The 16,247-nt window shown below is 40.5% G+C and overlaps 3 protein-coding genes across 4 annotated transcripts; 2 read left to right on the plus strand and 1 right to left on the minus strand.

Annotated features, from left to right (window-relative positions):
• The first annotated feature begins 1,435 nt into the window (after nt 1-1,435).
• Nucleotides 1,436-9,133, plus strand: LOC103987588 (acetyl-coenzyme A synthetase, chloroplastic/glyoxysomal). The gene is made up of 18 exons (XM_065187031.1): nt 1,436-1,960; nt 2,200-2,343; nt 2,423-2,578; nt 2,668-2,790; nt 2,871-3,039; nt 3,677-3,759; nt 3,929-4,030; nt 4,095-4,183; nt 4,304-4,394; nt 4,628-4,741; nt 6,558-6,634; nt 6,711-6,789; nt 6,894-6,962; nt 7,062-7,237; nt 7,398-7,454; nt 7,547-7,637; nt 7,721-7,819; nt 8,619-9,133. The coding sequence occupies exons 1-18, from the start codon at nt 1,661-1,663 to the stop codon at nt 8,802-8,804; spliced, it is 2,205 nt and encodes a 734-aa protein (XP_065043103.1). The 5' UTR covers nt 1,436-1,660; the 3' UTR covers nt 8,805-9,133.
• A 943-nt stretch (nt 9,134-10,076) lies between these two features.
• On the plus strand, nt 10,077-11,871 carry LOC135676163 (UPF0481 protein At3g47200-like). The gene is made up of 2 exons (XM_065187032.1): nt 10,077-10,819; nt 10,904-11,871. Exons 1-2 carry the CDS (start codon nt 10,130-10,132, stop codon nt 11,648-11,650), a joined length of 1,437 nt encoding a protein of 478 aa, XP_065043104.1. The 5' UTR covers nt 10,077-10,129; the 3' UTR covers nt 11,651-11,871.
• A 199-nt stretch (nt 11,872-12,070) lies between these two features.
• On the minus strand, nt 12,071-16,247 carry LOC135676164 (casein kinase II subunit beta-3-like). 2 transcript variants are annotated; one of them, XM_065187035.1, is made up of 5 exons: nt 15,738-16,247; nt 14,173-14,391; nt 13,924-14,030; nt 13,678-13,843; nt 12,071-12,456 (listed from the first exon to the last, which is right to left on the minus strand). In XM_065187035.1, the coding sequence occupies exons 1-5, from the start codon at nt 15,949-15,951 to the stop codon at nt 12,290-12,292; spliced, it is 873 nt and encodes a 290-aa protein (XP_065043107.1). In that variant the 5' UTR covers nt 15,952-16,247; the 3' UTR covers nt 12,071-12,289. The 2 variants fall into 2 exon arrangements, with proteins under 2 accessions (XP_065043107.1, XP_065043106.1); XM_065187034.1 differs by having other exon boundaries at nt 13,924-14,060.

Consider the following 16,247-nt stretch of genomic DNA (forward strand, 5'->3'; position numbering starts at 1 on the left):
CAAATGGAATCTTATTAGCTATATGATTGTAGAAAAGTGTTAAGATCTGCAAAAGATTCACTTAACATAAATTATGAAAATGACGCCCTTCCTCATATGTCACATCACATCTCTCTTTTCGTGTGGAATTATCCACTAAGCATCCGACGATCTTGTTTATTCAACGATAAAAATCTTGATCGTGTTTCTCATAGGAATCATCCATCTGCAAATTAAATTCTCCCACACGTCGTATTCTCACATCTTTTTCATGTGGAAGATTTCGTTCCAAGTGTACCGATCTCCGTGATTGACCCAAGACTTTTGGTGATGCTTCTTCTTCTACGAATCACTTGCCCTATACGACAAATTTATAAAGATAAATCATCACATATTTGGGATGGAAAGACGTGTTTCTTTTAAATGATAATGGTGTAAATAATACTTGATTCCAGAAAACTCCTATCAAACATCAAAGTGTTAGGTGATGTCTTCTAGAATTCATAATGAGATTTTAAATCTTTTACCTATTGCAAAGTATGCAAAAAATTTACAACTTTGGTTATCAAGAATTGATTGTGAACCCAATTCTCAATTTCTCTTCATAATATCAATTATCATCACAAAAAGGTCATTAGATATTTCTAAGAGATAGCTGACCTCTCTCTCTCTCTCCCTCTCTAAATGGGCCCCACCACATACCATGTGGGCCCGTGTGGAGTCATAAGTGATTTTTTTTTTATTACTTAATATATAAGATACTTATATATAGATTCGAACTTGAAATCTATCGCATGGATGGAGACGATGATAGGAACATTGACTTTGGGGCTCAACAAAAAAATAAATAAAAGGGTCTTATGCAGACTGAGTGTAAGAAAAACATAACAAGTACTAGCAAAATGTAATCACATGTTCATTAAAATCAAGATAAATTGTATAATTTTAGTGTCAATGATCACTTCATGTGCATAAACTTCATACTAAGTTGTTGAAGTATATATATATATATATATATATATATATATATATATATATATATATATATATATATATAAAGCATTCATATTGTGATTATCAATTATTAATTTATTAATTGCAAAATATCATATATATATATATATATATCATTATCATCATAATAGTGCAATATCAATTATAGTTTCAATTTGCTATTAATAAATAATCAATCAACGGAGATTAACAATATAACACCTATAACAGACTGTAATATTTTAGTTATTCAAGATAGACTATATATGACCATTTAATTCCGCACATAATGCGATGTCTCATAGGATGCGTTTGATGATATGAAGTAACGGATTCATGATATGAAGCAACGGATTCTACGTGGGGCAGCCCGACGACCTACCGAGGCCTCTCACTGTTGCAGATCCCGCCAAACTTCATGATCCCAGCGAAAGCCACACATGGTGGAGCTGCCACGGCAGAGTACCGCGGGCGAAAGCTGCAGGTTGAATGCGTTGAGGTTTCACAGTGTGGTCGATGGTTTGATCTCACCGCCTCTGTTCATCGAGTGAAGTCCAAACCAAGCTCGCGAGTGCTTCGGCAGGTACATCTGTATCTGATTCGGAGTACCAGTAGCAGAGAGAGAGAGAGAGGAAGACGAAAACGTTAATCGAGTGGATTTCCCAGTCGCCGATCTATCGATTTACGAATGGATTCTTTGTCCTCCACCCGTCTATTTACGCCGCCGGTTGCAACCAAGTGGTCGCAGATCGCGGTGCCCTGGACGCGCCGCCTCTTCTCGACGTCGAGAGCTCTTCCTCCCCGCCACCGTTGGTTGTTGGGAATGGGGTCGGCGCCGCACCACGACCGCCTCCGCCACGTGGGGTCCGGGGGAATCTCCCGCCTCAACGCTGTCGTCCTGGGGGAGGCCCTCGCCGCAGAGGAGAACGACCTCGTCTTTCCCTCCCACGACTTCTCCCGCCACGCCCACATCTCCTCCCCGGAACAGGTCTCTCCCTTTAACCTCGGCCTTTCCGCCACTGTTTCGAAACGAGTAAAAGATCTAGTTTTTTTATCTGAAACGTTCATTTCAGATCCGAAAGGAGATTATCACTTCTGGATCCAAAAAGACTTGTCTTTTTCTCTTTTCCTCGATTTGTTTCGATTTACGGCCACAAGTGTTGGTTTCCGTTCATCTTAGATCTTCTTTTTGTTGCTGACATATGATCTCTGCGTTTCATGAATTAGTACCAAAATATGTATGAGAGATCGATCGAGGATCCTGCGGGATTCTGGTCGGATATCGCATCCCAATTTTGCTGGAAGAAGAGGTGGAATCCGGAGGTCTGCAGCGAAAATATTGACGTGAGGAGAGGCGCTGTTAAGATTGAGGTTAGTTTTGCTCGCAAAGAATGCTTAAACAATGGGCTGAACTATAAATTATGTTCTGATGTACTGTTACTGATCACAGTGGTTCAAAGGAGGTGTCACGAACATCTGTTACAATGCCTTGGATCGGAACATAGAGGCAGGAAATGGTGATAAGGTGGCTCTCTATTGGGAAGGCAATGAGCCGGGTCAAGATGCACAGCTCACCTATGCCCAGATGCTGGAGAAGGTCTGCCAGGTATGTTTGTGCTCATCTCAATCTGCCTACCAGTTGAACCTTGTAACAGAGGTGGTCATCGGTAATCAATCTTCAGTGTCTTCAAACAGCTTGCCAATTACTTGAAAAATGTCGGAGTCGGTAAAGGGGACACGGTCATCATTTATCTGCCCATGCTGATGGAGTTGCCAATTGCAATGTTGGCATGTGCTCGCATTGGTGCAATCCATTCGGTATATCCTATTATGATCTTGTCAAGATTTTCATGATTGTATTCAGATGTCAAGAAATGAGATATTGTGGACTTCTTCAGGTCGTATTTGCTGGCTTCTCGGCTGAATCTCTTTCACAGAGAATTGTTGACAGCAAACCAAAAGCCGTGATAAGCTGCAATGCGGTGTGTAGAGGAGCCAAGGTTATTCATCTCAAGGAGATAGTTGACACTGCATTGGTTGAGTCTGTCAATAGTGGAGTTCCTGTGGGTACGCGAATAGAAACTTCTCTTAGCCATGTCTTGTTCATGGAATAAAACTTGTCTGCTATTACTTGCCACTTACCTAACTGATTTCCAATATTCTTTTATCCTCCTCATATAATGCCATTTTCAGATTTCGTGGTCATGTTGCAACTAAGCTTTTCTTTTAGGAACTGAATTTTATTGGATTACTATGTGTTTGATGATCCGATTATGTTACGCAGACAGTTGGTAGAAGCTAGAACCAACATGCATATACCCTATCACAATTTTAGGAATTTTTTTTTTAACTTAAAAGCTTTCATTAAAGACTAGCCTACCAAAAACTGGACTAGTTATACTACATGTGTATGTGTGTGTAGATATATATTCCTCTTTCAAATTTTGCTTATTCGGCACATAAGTATTGCATAACATTTGCACTAAATATTTGCAATGGGACTTCAACCCTCAACTGCTTAAATACTAGAACATGCTAACCACTAGGATGTCTCTTTTGAGACAATATGTAGACAATATATGTAGTCTCTTTACATGATAAATTATTAGAATTTGAGAACATAAAAAAATATATATAATTCTATCTGGAACAAGATCTTCTATTCCCATTGGCTTACTACTCATCTCCCTTTTCCCCTTTACAGATTTGTGCTTGATTTTTGAAAACAAGTCAGCTATGAAGAGAGAATCTACCAAATGGCAGATAGGAAGAGATGTCTGGTGGGAGGTCAGTGAACTTGCCTGCTTATGGGCATGTCATAATTAGGCCTTTCTACTTCTTACATTAAACATTTGCTGAAATAAACTTTTTACTAATGTTCATTATTCATTTGCATTAATGCCATTAAATTAGCAATTAGTTGATTTGCCCCTAATTTTTTATGTACTGTCTTCAGGATGTTGTCCCACAATTTCCAACAAAATGTCTGGTTGAATGGGTTGATGCAGAAGATCCACTGTTTCTCTTATACACAAGCGGTAGCACAGGAAAGCCAAAGGTGACCAGAGCACACTTATTTAATTGTTACTGTAAGTTGTTGTGTATTTATTTTCTACTTGCAGGGTGTTTTACACACAAATGGGGGCTATATGGTATACACTGCAACGACGTTTAAGTATGCTTTCGACTATAAGCCATCAGATGTATACTGGTACAGTTCTATGTATTTTTGTGGCTATACCTATTGTAAAGATCTTCTATATGTTACTATTTCTACATAAATTGTATTTCCTGGTACTTATATCATGATCTCTTATTCTTCTTGCGTCAGGTGCACTGCTGACTGTGGCTGGATCACTGGACATAGCTATATCACATATGGTCCTCTTTTGAATGGAGCTACCATTTTAGTCTTCGAAGGGGTAATTCATTACTATGAATTTCTTGAAGTGCTGGTCATGTTGAATCAACTTATATGTATTTGACTATATTGGTCAATTCTTTTACATCAGAAAATTTTCTACGGGTTGCCCACTGATTGATAAGCAGTAACCTATAAACTGGTCTTTCTTTGCATGGATATCAGCCTTTCTAATATGGTCTGTTTAATGTCAATGATCTTTTCAAACATTTATTATTTCCAAAAAAATTACAGGCTCCAAGCTACCCTGATCCTGGACGTTGTTGGGACATTGTCGATAAGTACAAGGTGACAATACTTTACACAGCACCAACACTGGTTCGTGCCCTAATGCGTGATGGTGATGAGGTAGGAATCTTAGTTCTTTCATCTCCCATCATTATAGATTTTGGATACCCTTTTCTATTTTGTAGTCATTCATTGTATTTCAATTTTGTCCACAATTAGATATATGATTGTATGACATATGCTTCATACTTTGGTTTTTGGATCATTAGTAGCGACACCATTTTCACAGGGTCCTCTTTTTGTCTCATCACATCTAAAAAAATAATGTAATTTTCATCTACTGTACTAGTGATTTCAATAGGCGCTCGGGCGAGGCGAGGCCCGAGCGCCTCACTTCATGTCCAGGCGCCTCGCTTCAAAGAGGCATCGCCTGGGCATTCTGTCACGAACTTAGCTGGTTTTGCCTAAGTCGTGCGGCACCCTTGCGTGTCCATCCGTAAAGGTCAGCCTCTACGAAACCTCCTATGATCCCTTAGGACCTACAAAAGAGAAAATGGGTTAGAGAAAGCGTCTCGCTCGGGATCCACAAGCAAACATTCCATGAAACACTTTATAGACAATGCAAATTATAAACAGACTTTACAAACTCTGAACGGTTGCACAACAAAAGGTCAAAATGGTCAACTATAGACCGAATATCTCTCATAAGTGTCCACATGACACAATATTTATTTACAAACCTAAGAAGGCCACCAAACCCAACTAAAATGAGGTTGTTAAGCCTTCGACCGTTCCTCTACATGTTGTGCAAAGCATGAACAAATAGAAAGACACGGACATACATAAGTATTACATCAAACATCCTATTTAGAACTTTGTCCGTAACAGCTCGCCCGAGCCCAGGCGTTGGACGAGCGCCTTGGTTAAACCGGGCGACGAAACCAGATTTTTAAGTCTGGTTGGTCTCCAATGCTTTAGTTGATTCAATCGAACCAACTAAATCACCGATATCAGGCTCCCTCTCGTGATTTCCCTGACTTTCCCAACCCTAACACTCGCGATTTTGTCGTCGAGATTTCTTCTCCGCTGTTGCTGCTCTGTTCTGCTGCTGCCACTGTTGCTGCTCGTCGTTACTGTCGCTACTCGCCGCTGCCACAACAGCTGCTTGTCGCTGCTGTCGTCGCTCGCCGCTCTCGCTCCCACTCCAACTACGGCTATTGTCTGCTACCGTTGTCGTTGCCTCAGCAGCCTTGGTCTTTTCACACTCTTCTCACTATACTGTTAATAATATATTAATGGTATATTGCTAACTGTATACTAATAATAGTATTTTTATTTATTAGATTAATAATATATTATTTTAATTTTAATACTATTAATTTTTATTTATTTAATAGTATATTTTTTATTTAAAAATTAAAAATATACTATTATGATTTATTTATTTATTATGATTTTATACTCGATTTTCTTAATTTAATAACATATTTTTTTTATTTAAATAATTATATTTATTAATTATATTATATATTTTCATATTTTAGCGCATCACTTCGCTCGGGCTAGCGCCTAGCGCCTTGGACGTTTTTGGACCTTGGCACCTAGCGCTTTTTAAATCACTATGCTGTACTCAAATTTCTTGCATAGATTTTCATTAATGTTAAAGAAATTGGCCAACTTTGGAGCCTTAAGACACAGCAACACCTTGGACCATGTCTGTGATGTTGTACGATTAACAGTCTGTTAATTCTTCTTATACACTTTTAAAAGAGTGTCTTAGTGCTTCTTATGCACTTTTAAAAGATATATAGTTGGCTGTAATTGTGTTTATAATTTTTATTTTATACATAAATACACACATACAACACTTCATTCAAGAATGCATGCACATGTACATGTATGCCTTGGGTAGTGACCTTTCTAATTTGTGATGCAGTATGTTACTCGCTACTCTCGTAAGTCTCTACGTATTCTAGGAAGTGTGGGAGAGCCCATTAACCCTAGTGCATGGAGGTTCAACACTTCACTCTGGATTAGTTGATCTTATGAATGTAATGAATAACTAACATTCTTTATGTTTGTTAATTAGATGGTTTTACAATGTTGTCGGGGATTCACGATGCCCTATATCAGATACCTGGTGGCAAACTGAGACTGGCGGTTTCATGGTGTGTTGATGCTCCATCTTTTAGTCTATGTTTTACTGGTTATTATTTGTTATCCTTTATTCACTCACCTATTTTTGCCCCTTTCTTTTCTCTCCCTTTTCTAGATTACACCTATTCCTGGTGCCTGGCCACAGAAACCTGGTTCTGCCACATTTCCTTTCTTTGGTATTCAGGTATGCACCAAAGTTATTTATATGGAAAAATGTGGGTTTATGTAGAGATTATGTTTTAAGTGTATAGTCTTTTGGAATGAAATTTGAGATACATTGCAGCCTGTCATAGTTGATGAGAAAGGAAACGAGATAGAAGGTGAATGCACTGGGTATCTTTGCATCAAAAAGTCATGGCCAGGGGCATTCCGGTCGCTTTATGGTGATCATGAAAGATATGAGACCACATATTTTAAACCATTCGCTGGTTATTACTTCACCGGTGATGGTTGCAGCAGGTAGTTGTTCAGCCATGTTAATTGATTCACACGACTTATAACTTCATCTCTATGCCATAAGTTCCTGCAAAATGAGTTTTAACAGCTTAGTGTGCTAGTTGGATATCTAACTTTTGCTCATAGTAAACTATTTGTTCTGGTTATTATTTTGATGCATTAGGGATAAGGATGGCTACCATTGGCTCACTGGAAGAGTCGATGATGTTATCAATGTCAGGTACTGCATATGTGGCCTTTACACATGTGGACTAGCTTTTTAGAGTTCATTTAAATTGGTGCTATGATAATTAAGTAGTGAGTTGTCTGCAGTGGACACCGCATTGGCACTGCTGAGGTAGAATCTGCCCTTGTCTCTCATCCCCACTGTGCCGAGGCAGCTGTAGTTGGTGTTGACCATGAGGTAAAGGACTTCAGCTTCATGCTTGATGCCTCATTTAGTCCTTCCAAGTTGTTGATAATTTTTTAGTTTTTTTCTGGGTCCAGGTCAAAGGGCAAGGCATATATGCTTTTGTCACTTTAGTGGATGGCATTCCTTACAGTGAAGAAGTTCGAAAAAGCCTCATTTTGGCAGTCAGAAACCAGGTCTGTTCCTTGTATGCTTGGCATATTAAATATAATTATCAAATCAGATGCTGAATTCCTGACCTATACACTGAATTTAGAACATTTTTAGTGTTCTTTAAGCTTTAAGTCTCACACCATGGTTTCATGGTTTCCTAATTGACACGCATCTGATAGTCATTTGTTCCATTATGTTACCATACTTCTGAGTTTTGATCAAATATTTATAAGGGGTTATCAAAATTTTCAAATGCCTTTTTTACTTTTATTGCTAACTATTCCTAAGTTATCTTTTTACAAAGCTGGTCACCGTTCAACATAACATATATGTTCTTTACTAATTATCATCGTAAGAAATTTATACTTTTGGACTTCAAGGGTGTGAATCTATTTTTCTAACATTCACTGAAATTATTGGCATACTATCTATGTTATCACCTCTCTCTTCAGAAATGGAATACAAACATACAGTGTTTTAGATATGCTCATGACTCATTGTTGGCATACTCCCACTGACTGTTGCAAGCTCAAATAAAGAGGTATACCTGTGTCTTGAACTGATGTACCCAATTGCATTATGATGCCAGCGATCTGATGGCTTGGCACGCTGGCCGCAATCATTGTTTCATTTCGAATAGCACATTCATCCACAGCCGGGGATAAAGTAGATGAAGGGATTTGAGAGAACCACAAAATTTTCAATCTACAGCACTACTTTGATTGCACAACACATGAAACTTGTTGAGATAATAGTTCTGTTGATGCAAACTATGACAAAACTCATTTGTTCGCTATGAACTGATGGATATTTCTTGGTCAGATTGGCGCCTTTGCTGCCCCAGACAAAATCCACTGGGCACCCGCAATCCCGAAGACGACGAGTGGAAAGATCATGAGGAGGATCTTGCGGAAAATTGCATCCAGGCAGTTAGATGAGCTGGGGGACACTAGCACACTTGTGGATCCAAGCGTCGTTGACCAGCTAATCGCACTCATCGACCACTAATACGAGACTATGATTAAACTTCCCTCGCTTCTGCATCTTCTATTGTTGGAACAGCAAAGCACAAATAATCCAATCTCTCTCTCTCTCTCTCTCTCTCTCTCTCTCTTTCTCTCTCTCTTCGCTGCCTCCTAATAAGAGGTTAGATTGCAAGTGTAGAATAAGAAGGGGTGAAAGCACTAGTGAAGATAAATGTTCTTCATGGTTTTGTCGTCCAATTGATGGAATTGTCTGGTGATATGCTGTATTGAGTCTGTTTACAGACTTCATGAACTTGTTACTGTACTTTGTTACTGAAAACACATTGATAAGAAATTATACCTCTTATTTAATTGCAATGGTTTAATTTCCTTCTCGTTCAATGTTTATTGAGATAATAATTACCAAATTTGGTCACTATTAGCTAGTTTCATTTTTTTAAAAAATAAAGTACATGAATTTTGTAAAAATAGTTTTATTAAAGATATATATGAACTATTTAGTTCTCAATGACTTAAAGACATTCTCCAAAAAAAAAAATTATTATATTTTTGCATACCATCTCTTATTTTGTAAAGAATGAGATTATCTTCGGTTTCATTATCTTCGTCCACCCTCGTTCATTGTTGTCATTGTTAAGGTCCTTATTCGTCATTATTATCATACCCTCGTTCGTAGCCTTTGCTCTCGCCCTTCATCTCTATCACAACTAACATCATGATTATTGTTTTCCTTATTGCCTTTGCCTCATACGCTTTCAAGGTCGATGCTGACGATAGAGAGAACCTATCGATGAAGTAACAATGTGAGAGAGGAGACTAGTGCAACAGTAGTAACGGACGAGAGTGAGGACATGCTCAAAGGTTTTAACAACCTTCGCGAGGATGTGATGAAGAGGGTAGTCTTAAGAGGTAGTTGGGTAGAGACGATAAGATGAAGACTATCGATAGAGGCTAAGGGTAAAACGATAAAAATGATAAAAAAAAATGTATTCTATGCGAATAAAAGAAACAAGAGTACTTTAAAGAAAAAAAAACAGAAAGCCTTTTTAATAAAATTTGTCTATATATATATATATATATATATATATATATATATATATATATATATATATATGCGTGAAAAAGAAAATTATAGGGATAAAAACGACAAATGCAAACATGAGAGAGACGTATAGGCAAAACGCCTGAAAAGAAACGAGTCACGTTGGTGTGACTTGCTACAAAGAGTATCCCCCCGTCGGCTTTAAAGGAGAGTCGTGCAGGGTCTCCACCTTCGTTCTTTTCCTCTTCCCCATGAGCCAAAGATACCTCTCCCGTTCCATACTCTTCCCCTGCTTCCTTCCCCATATGATCATCTCCGACAAAGCCTGCCCATCAGTTGGCTGTAAAGCCACACCAAACCCAAATGATCGGTGCCTGCAAGGCACATATAAAGGCAGGCGATCGAATGAGATGGAGCTCAACGAAGCGCTGGTCATGGCCAACCCCTGGGTGATGCAGATCCATGACCAGCTCAACAACAACGAGACCTCGTCCGAGATGCAGCGGTGGAGCAAGCAATCCATATACAAGGTTCCCGCTTGCATCAAGGACTTGAACCGCAAGGCGTACAAGCCGCAGGTCGTCTCCTTCGGGCCGTTCCACCACGGCGACCCCGACGTGAGGCCGATGGAGGAGCACAAGCTCAGGGCGTTGGTCCACTTCCTGAAGCGAGCCAAGAAGCAGCTCGACGAGTTCGTGGCCGCCATGAAGGAGGTGGTGCCACAACTGCAGGACGCCTATCAGGGCCTCGACGAGCAGTGGAAGGATAAGGAGAGGTTTCTGCAGCTGATGATCCTAGATGGGTGCTTCATGCTCGAGATAATGCGCGCCGCCACCGGCGCCTCCAGCGACTACGCCTTCAACGACCCCATCTTCAGCAGCCACGGGATGCTGTACACCGTGCCCTACATAAAGCGAGACATGATGATGATCGAGAACCAGCTGCCGCTGCTGGCCTTGGACAGGCTGGTCTCCGTCGAGACCAGTAAACCTAAGGTAAATATGATGTTCAACTAGCTGCTTTCTTCGTTTTCCTGCGTCGTCGATGCCGTCACCATGGATACGAGCTCTGTGATACAGCACGAGGACTACATAAACAAGCTGGTGCTCAAGTTCTGCGTGCCGCCGAATGAGCGGTCGCCGACACCGATCGTCGGGCTGGGACTGCACCCCTTGGACCTGTTCCGGAAGAGCCTGCTGTCGGAGCCGGTGCACCGGTCGGCGGCATCGTCGGCGGAGCAGGGCTCGAGCGAGATCATCCGGTCGGCGATCGAGCTGTACGAGGCGGGGATCCGGTTCAAGAAGAGCAAGAACAACAGCCTGCGGGACATCAGCTTCCACCACGGGGTGCTGAGCCTGCCGGTGATCGTGGTGGACGACGCGACGGAGTACATGTTCCTGAACCTGATGGCCTTCGAGCGGCTGCACTTCGGGGCGGGCAACGAGGTCACCTCCTACGTCTTCTTCATGGACAACATCATCGACTCCGCCAAGGACGTCAGCCTGCTGCACTCCAAGGGGATCATCCAGAACGCGGTGGGGAGCGACAAGGCGGTGGCCAAGCTCTTCAACAGCCTCTCCAAGGACGTGGTGCTCGATCCGGAGAGCTGCCTGGACGAGGTGCACCGCAAGGTCAACAAGTACTGCCGCAAGAACATCAACATGTGGCGGGCCAACCTCATCCACACCTACTTCCGCAGCCCCTGGGCTACGCTCTCCCTCGCCGCCGCCATCTTCCTCTTGGTCCTCACCGTGCTGCAGACCATCTACACCATCATGCCCTACTACGTGAACAGCGACGCCCTCGCCGCTCCCTCTCCCCAGTGATTGATTTTCGGATACCGGCAGCTCTGGTTGGTTTGACTGCGTCGTCTTTCTTTGTTGGTTTGTGTTTTGACTTCTCCCTTTTTCTCTTCCTTTTTTAACATCCACTTGATTGGTTAATCGTGACATGTTTTGCTTGGCGATGAAAGGGGTATGCAACGACAATGTAGGAGACTTGTAATTTTCCTGCACCTGAATACGACAAATATGTTTCCCTAAGAGAACATGCACGCGTCATGAAAGAAGGAAACGAAGTAAAGAAAAGTATGAAACATCACTTGTCGCAGTGTAGAAAACACACAAAGCAGGTTATGCAGCAAACACACAGAGTACTACGTGAGAGTTGTGTAAATAACACAGAAGAGGCCACAACAAATCTATTCTCCACGACGAAGAAACGAGTGAAACACGGTAGAGGAGAAATGCATCAAGGAGGCCACAAGCAATACATTCTTAGGCCAGTGTCCAAAAATTTTACAGGGCTACAAGTAATTCAGACAACAAAACCAACATTCACACGATGCATCCAATAGAGTCATCGGCGAAAGCAATTCATAATGCGTTTTTATCATAGAGCAATCAAGCATATAAAAGGAGCACGATTGACCTGCTCTCGGACCAAATACAAATTTTGTTAACATGCTACAAGGTATTAGTCGATGTGTCGAACAATCGTTTGGTACCTTTATGCAACTTGAATCCAAAAACCTTCGGCACATAATGCTGGACTTCTGCTGGAGGTTTTGATGTAGGATATGTCATCAAATACAGGTGAGGAAATGTTGTGCCAATGTATGCACCATCCATATCTGATCGAAGTCAAAGAATCAGAAGCTGCAATCTCTGTACCGCACTCCATATAAGCATCACAAAAAGCAAACATATGTATTACATGGCTATAATGATGCTTGTAACTGATATATGGCATACAAGGTTTTGCCTGACATGAGCTGTATATATTTCTGTTCGCTGCTAGCTTGGACCTGCCACAACTCTAGCATTACAAAGAAGTCATGCCAGACAGGGCAAACTGGAGTGATGGTTATCTAAACATAGAGCATAAAACCATAAGCCTCATTTCATCCAACAAAAGACGGAAAAAAAAAAGAATCAGGGAGCAATTTCAAAGGTCAAAAAGGAAGCCAAGTGCATAAAATTCTCACTGATATGCAGTTTGAGGAGGGGATCAGTATATACAATCTCTTGCAAGCAAAGACGCTCCCTTGATACCTAAGTTACAAAGGATCAACTTCGCTATAGCCGAATCCAAAGTTCACCCTCCCCAAACTGCGCATTAAAGCTACTATAACAATTACTATAGCAATGTCATAGCCACACTGTTCCACTGTTTTGGCATATTGGAAGATGGTCATAATAATTAGTAGAGACTTTTTTTTTTATAATCCAATAATAGTGGATTAGGGGAAAAGAAAAAGATATATCATAAATACTAAACACGAGACATAAGAAAAACATAAAATAGAAAACTCACTTCATCTTCTTACAATCATGCCTTGCAAATCATATCATCAAAAGCTTGATTTTACTATGACTTGATAAACTATTTGCATCTAAATTTAAAGTAGAACACATAGCAATATCAGAATTCAAAGTTTCGTTGCACAAAATCTTCTCGATCTGCCAGAAATATAATTGTAAACAAATCGAATTTAGATAGATCTCCACCTCTCAATTTTTTATCACAGATGGGGAAAGAAGCTTTCTTTTATCTTAACACATTTCTTGAGGTATATTATTTTGTGTTTCAGGTATCCTGGCCTCTTTTTTCATTCTTCTATTTCTTAACACGGATTAAAACTTAGCAAGCATGAATTATCTCAACCATAAAGCTAACACAGCACCATTCAATTAGTGATGCATCAAAATGATAGCTTGCTTGTGGATCAGTATTTAAAATAAATAGCTTATTTCTTCACTCTAGCTTCCCCCAGAAAACAAAGAAGCACAACAATTTCCTCTAATTCTGGCATGACACCAAAAAAAAAAGTGCAGCAGTAAATAAAGGATACTACTCTGGTATTTGCATCTTGGAAAGTAAACATCTTCGCATTTTGGACAATAGATCTTTACAGATCCATTGTGGGGAATATCTGATGTACCCACTGGTAAGCATGGCTGTCCCCCACAAAAAACTCGAGGACAGCATCCAAAATCTGCTTTTTTGTACTTCTCATGCTGCAGAATAGACAAGAAGATATATTGGCATAATCCTTCCATATTTTCGTGTAAATAGATAGACAATTCATTTATTTTACCATTGCATTTAACCCTCTGCTGGTTATGATATAACGAGCATGTATAAGACCATATAATTGCTCTGCAGCAGATTCAACCTGACTATGTTCTTCGCCATCAATGTCACCTGAACAAATATCCTTGAGAGGAGGAAAAGCTAATCCAAAAAACAATGCTAAGAACTAAAATTTCCAAGTGAGATTGCAATATAGAATGTTCTATATATGATTTAGCCTAAAATAACAATCTTGTTTGCAACAAGAACATACCACTTAGTGAATCATTGTCCAAAATCACATCTAAGGCATAATCATAATAGGGGACCAGTCCTTGAAGCCCACATAAGTTGAAGTCATCTTGTATGTAGTCCTCATCAATTTCACAGAGGAGCTCATTACCACGTAACCCACAGAACCAAGAAATCCATGACGAATCATACCCTTCTGATGTGCTAAGATCTGTCTCTTCACTCCCAATTTCAGCAAGCTCTATTATATACATGAAAAGATAATAGAACTCAGTTGGTAGACAAAGATTCCATAAGCCAAAAGTTTTGAGAAGTCATTCTAAATAAAAGAAAGAGAAACAGTAATAGACAACAAACGCAGGATTATTAAAATAACATCTCATCTCACCACATGGATAACACAAAGAAGAAAAAGAGACCACAAATAGTGATGCTTCAATTATAATTTATATCATGACCGATAAAAGGAATATACCATAAAGAATTAGGCCACAAATTTAAACTCAGGTATTTGAAATAAAAGTAACTACCTAGTTTGAAGATGCCTAATATGCCTTTACAACAGGTTGACAGGATCAATGATAAATTTTGAAGAATATTAAGATAAGTAAGCAAGAAAGCATCCATCTCAACTTTTGATGAGTGAGGTCAAATATCAAGTTGACAACCCTCCAACATAGGGTTGCACTTTAATAGGTAAGGGGAAAAAAAAAGTTTCTTTGTCACAATTTGAGCTACTACATGAATTCAATCTCATCATCGAGCTCTATCTAGGATTACTGCCATCAGGCAGTCCAAGTGTTATCACATCACTAACCAAAAGCTCTTCTATTTCCCAACAACTCTAATTCAAATTCTCACCTCTCCTAACAGGTAAGACTACAATATGTCCCAAATATTTGGAGTCACTTGATTGTTGATGGCACTTCAATTTAGCTAGAATCATGAAAAGTTTTGTAACTCACTTGATTGTTGGCCATATCTCCTAGAAAGATTTAAGTCCTCAATTGCCACTGTTCAGTGCTATTGGTTTTCACGTTATTTCTAAACAACCATAATACATTCTTTGAAGAAGGATGTCTTCAGCTGTCTAATATTCTTATTGTATCCAGCAACCTAAGAGAAACTGACAAATTAGGAGCACAAAGATTTTGGCGTGGTTAAATTTGTTGGGTAGCGACTGAAAATAGGCAGCTCTGGGGTAAATTAATCTGTTTGAATTAGTCTAGCCCAAGTTATCTTGCTTTGGTTGTCTCCCTCTTTCCATCAGCCACGAATCCAGCTAACACGCTTAAAAGATAGGATAGAGGGGTTGACCAGTAAGTTTACCACCTAGTAATAAGACAGCACAAGCCATGTAAGTGGAAAGCAAGACCTTTTTCAGGAATCTAGTCTAAAACAATTTGAACCATTGGAAATACCAGCACCTAATGTCAAACATTTTCTACTAATCTATTGGATGCGTAGAAGTCGCCGTGCCTTTACTTAATTGATTAGCAAGCACACAAAAACAAGTAGACAGAAAGAGACACTAATAACAAAGGATAAGTATGTCAAGAAAAGCAAATAAAAGCAGTCAAGAGATACCGGGAGTTGGCTTGCTGTTCTTTAGCTTAACCTCCTTGCTCTTCAACAGCACCGAGGTCGAGGCACCATCCGACCGCTTCTTGCTGCCGGCGTTGGGCAAAGGAACCTTCAAAGAAGCCTTAGATATGGTCTCCAATGCTGAACCCATGCTGGGGTTAGCGTTAGCGTTGGATCTCGCGGCTTTATCGCGAGAAGTAGATCCGGTCTTCAACATCTCGCCCTCCTGCTCCTCCTCCTCCGCCTACTACTACTACTTATCTACTTTCTTGGGTCCAATAGCATCACAAAGCCTCGCGCCGGCTTACACTTACGAACCTCTCTGGAGAGCGAACGCACAGAAAAGGGGCGACTACCTCCACCGCCGCGGCCTTTGGTAACGGTTAAGGAGAAGTAGGGGAGGAGGACGGGAGGGGAAGCGGCCTCGCCGCCCGGATCGCCTCCTTCCGCCCTAACCCTAGCCGCGACGGGACGGCAACGGGCTTCCGCATGGATGCTAGGGTTGGGACGGAC

Source organism: Musa acuminata, chromosome BXJ1-6 (assembly GCF_036884655.1).
Source record: "Musa acuminata AAA Group cultivar baxijiao chromosome BXJ1-6, Cavendish_Baxijiao_AAA, whole genome shotgun sequence".
Classification (NCBI taxonomy): Eukaryota; Viridiplantae; Streptophyta; class Magnoliopsida; order Zingiberales; family Musaceae; genus Musa; species Musa acuminata.

Coding starts and splice junctions, on each gene's coding strand:
- LOC103987588 (XM_065187031.1), top strand. CDS start 1,661: ATGGATTCTTTGTCCTCCACCCGTCTATTTACGCCGCCGGTTGCAACC. Junction 6,635..6,710: donor ATTAACCCTAGTGCATGGAG/GTTCAACACTTC, acceptor TTTGTTAATTAG/ATGGTTTTACAATGTTGTCG. Junction 7,455..7,546: donor GATGATGTTATCAATGTCAG/GTACTGCATATG, acceptor AGTTGTCTGCAG/TGGACACCGCATTGGCACTG.
- LOC135676163 (XM_065187032.1), top strand. CDS start 10,130: ATGATCATCTCCGACAAAGCCTGCCCATCAGTTGGCTGTAAAGCCACA. Junction 10,820..10,903: donor TCGAGACCAGTAAACCTAAG/GTAAATATGATG, acceptor TCTGTGATACAG/CACGAGGACTACATAAACAA.
- LOC135676164 (XM_065187034.1), bottom strand. CDS start 15,951: ATGTTGAAGACCGGATCTACTTCTCGCGATAAAGCCGCGAGATCCAAC. Junction 14,392..15,737: donor GAACAGCAAGCCAACTCCCG/GTATCTCTTGAC, acceptor TGTATATAATAG/AGCTTGCTGAAATTGGGAGT. Junction 14,061..14,172: donor GGACAATGATTCACTAAGTG/GTATGTTCTTGT, acceptor TTTTTGGATTAG/CTTTTCCTCCTCTCAAGGAT.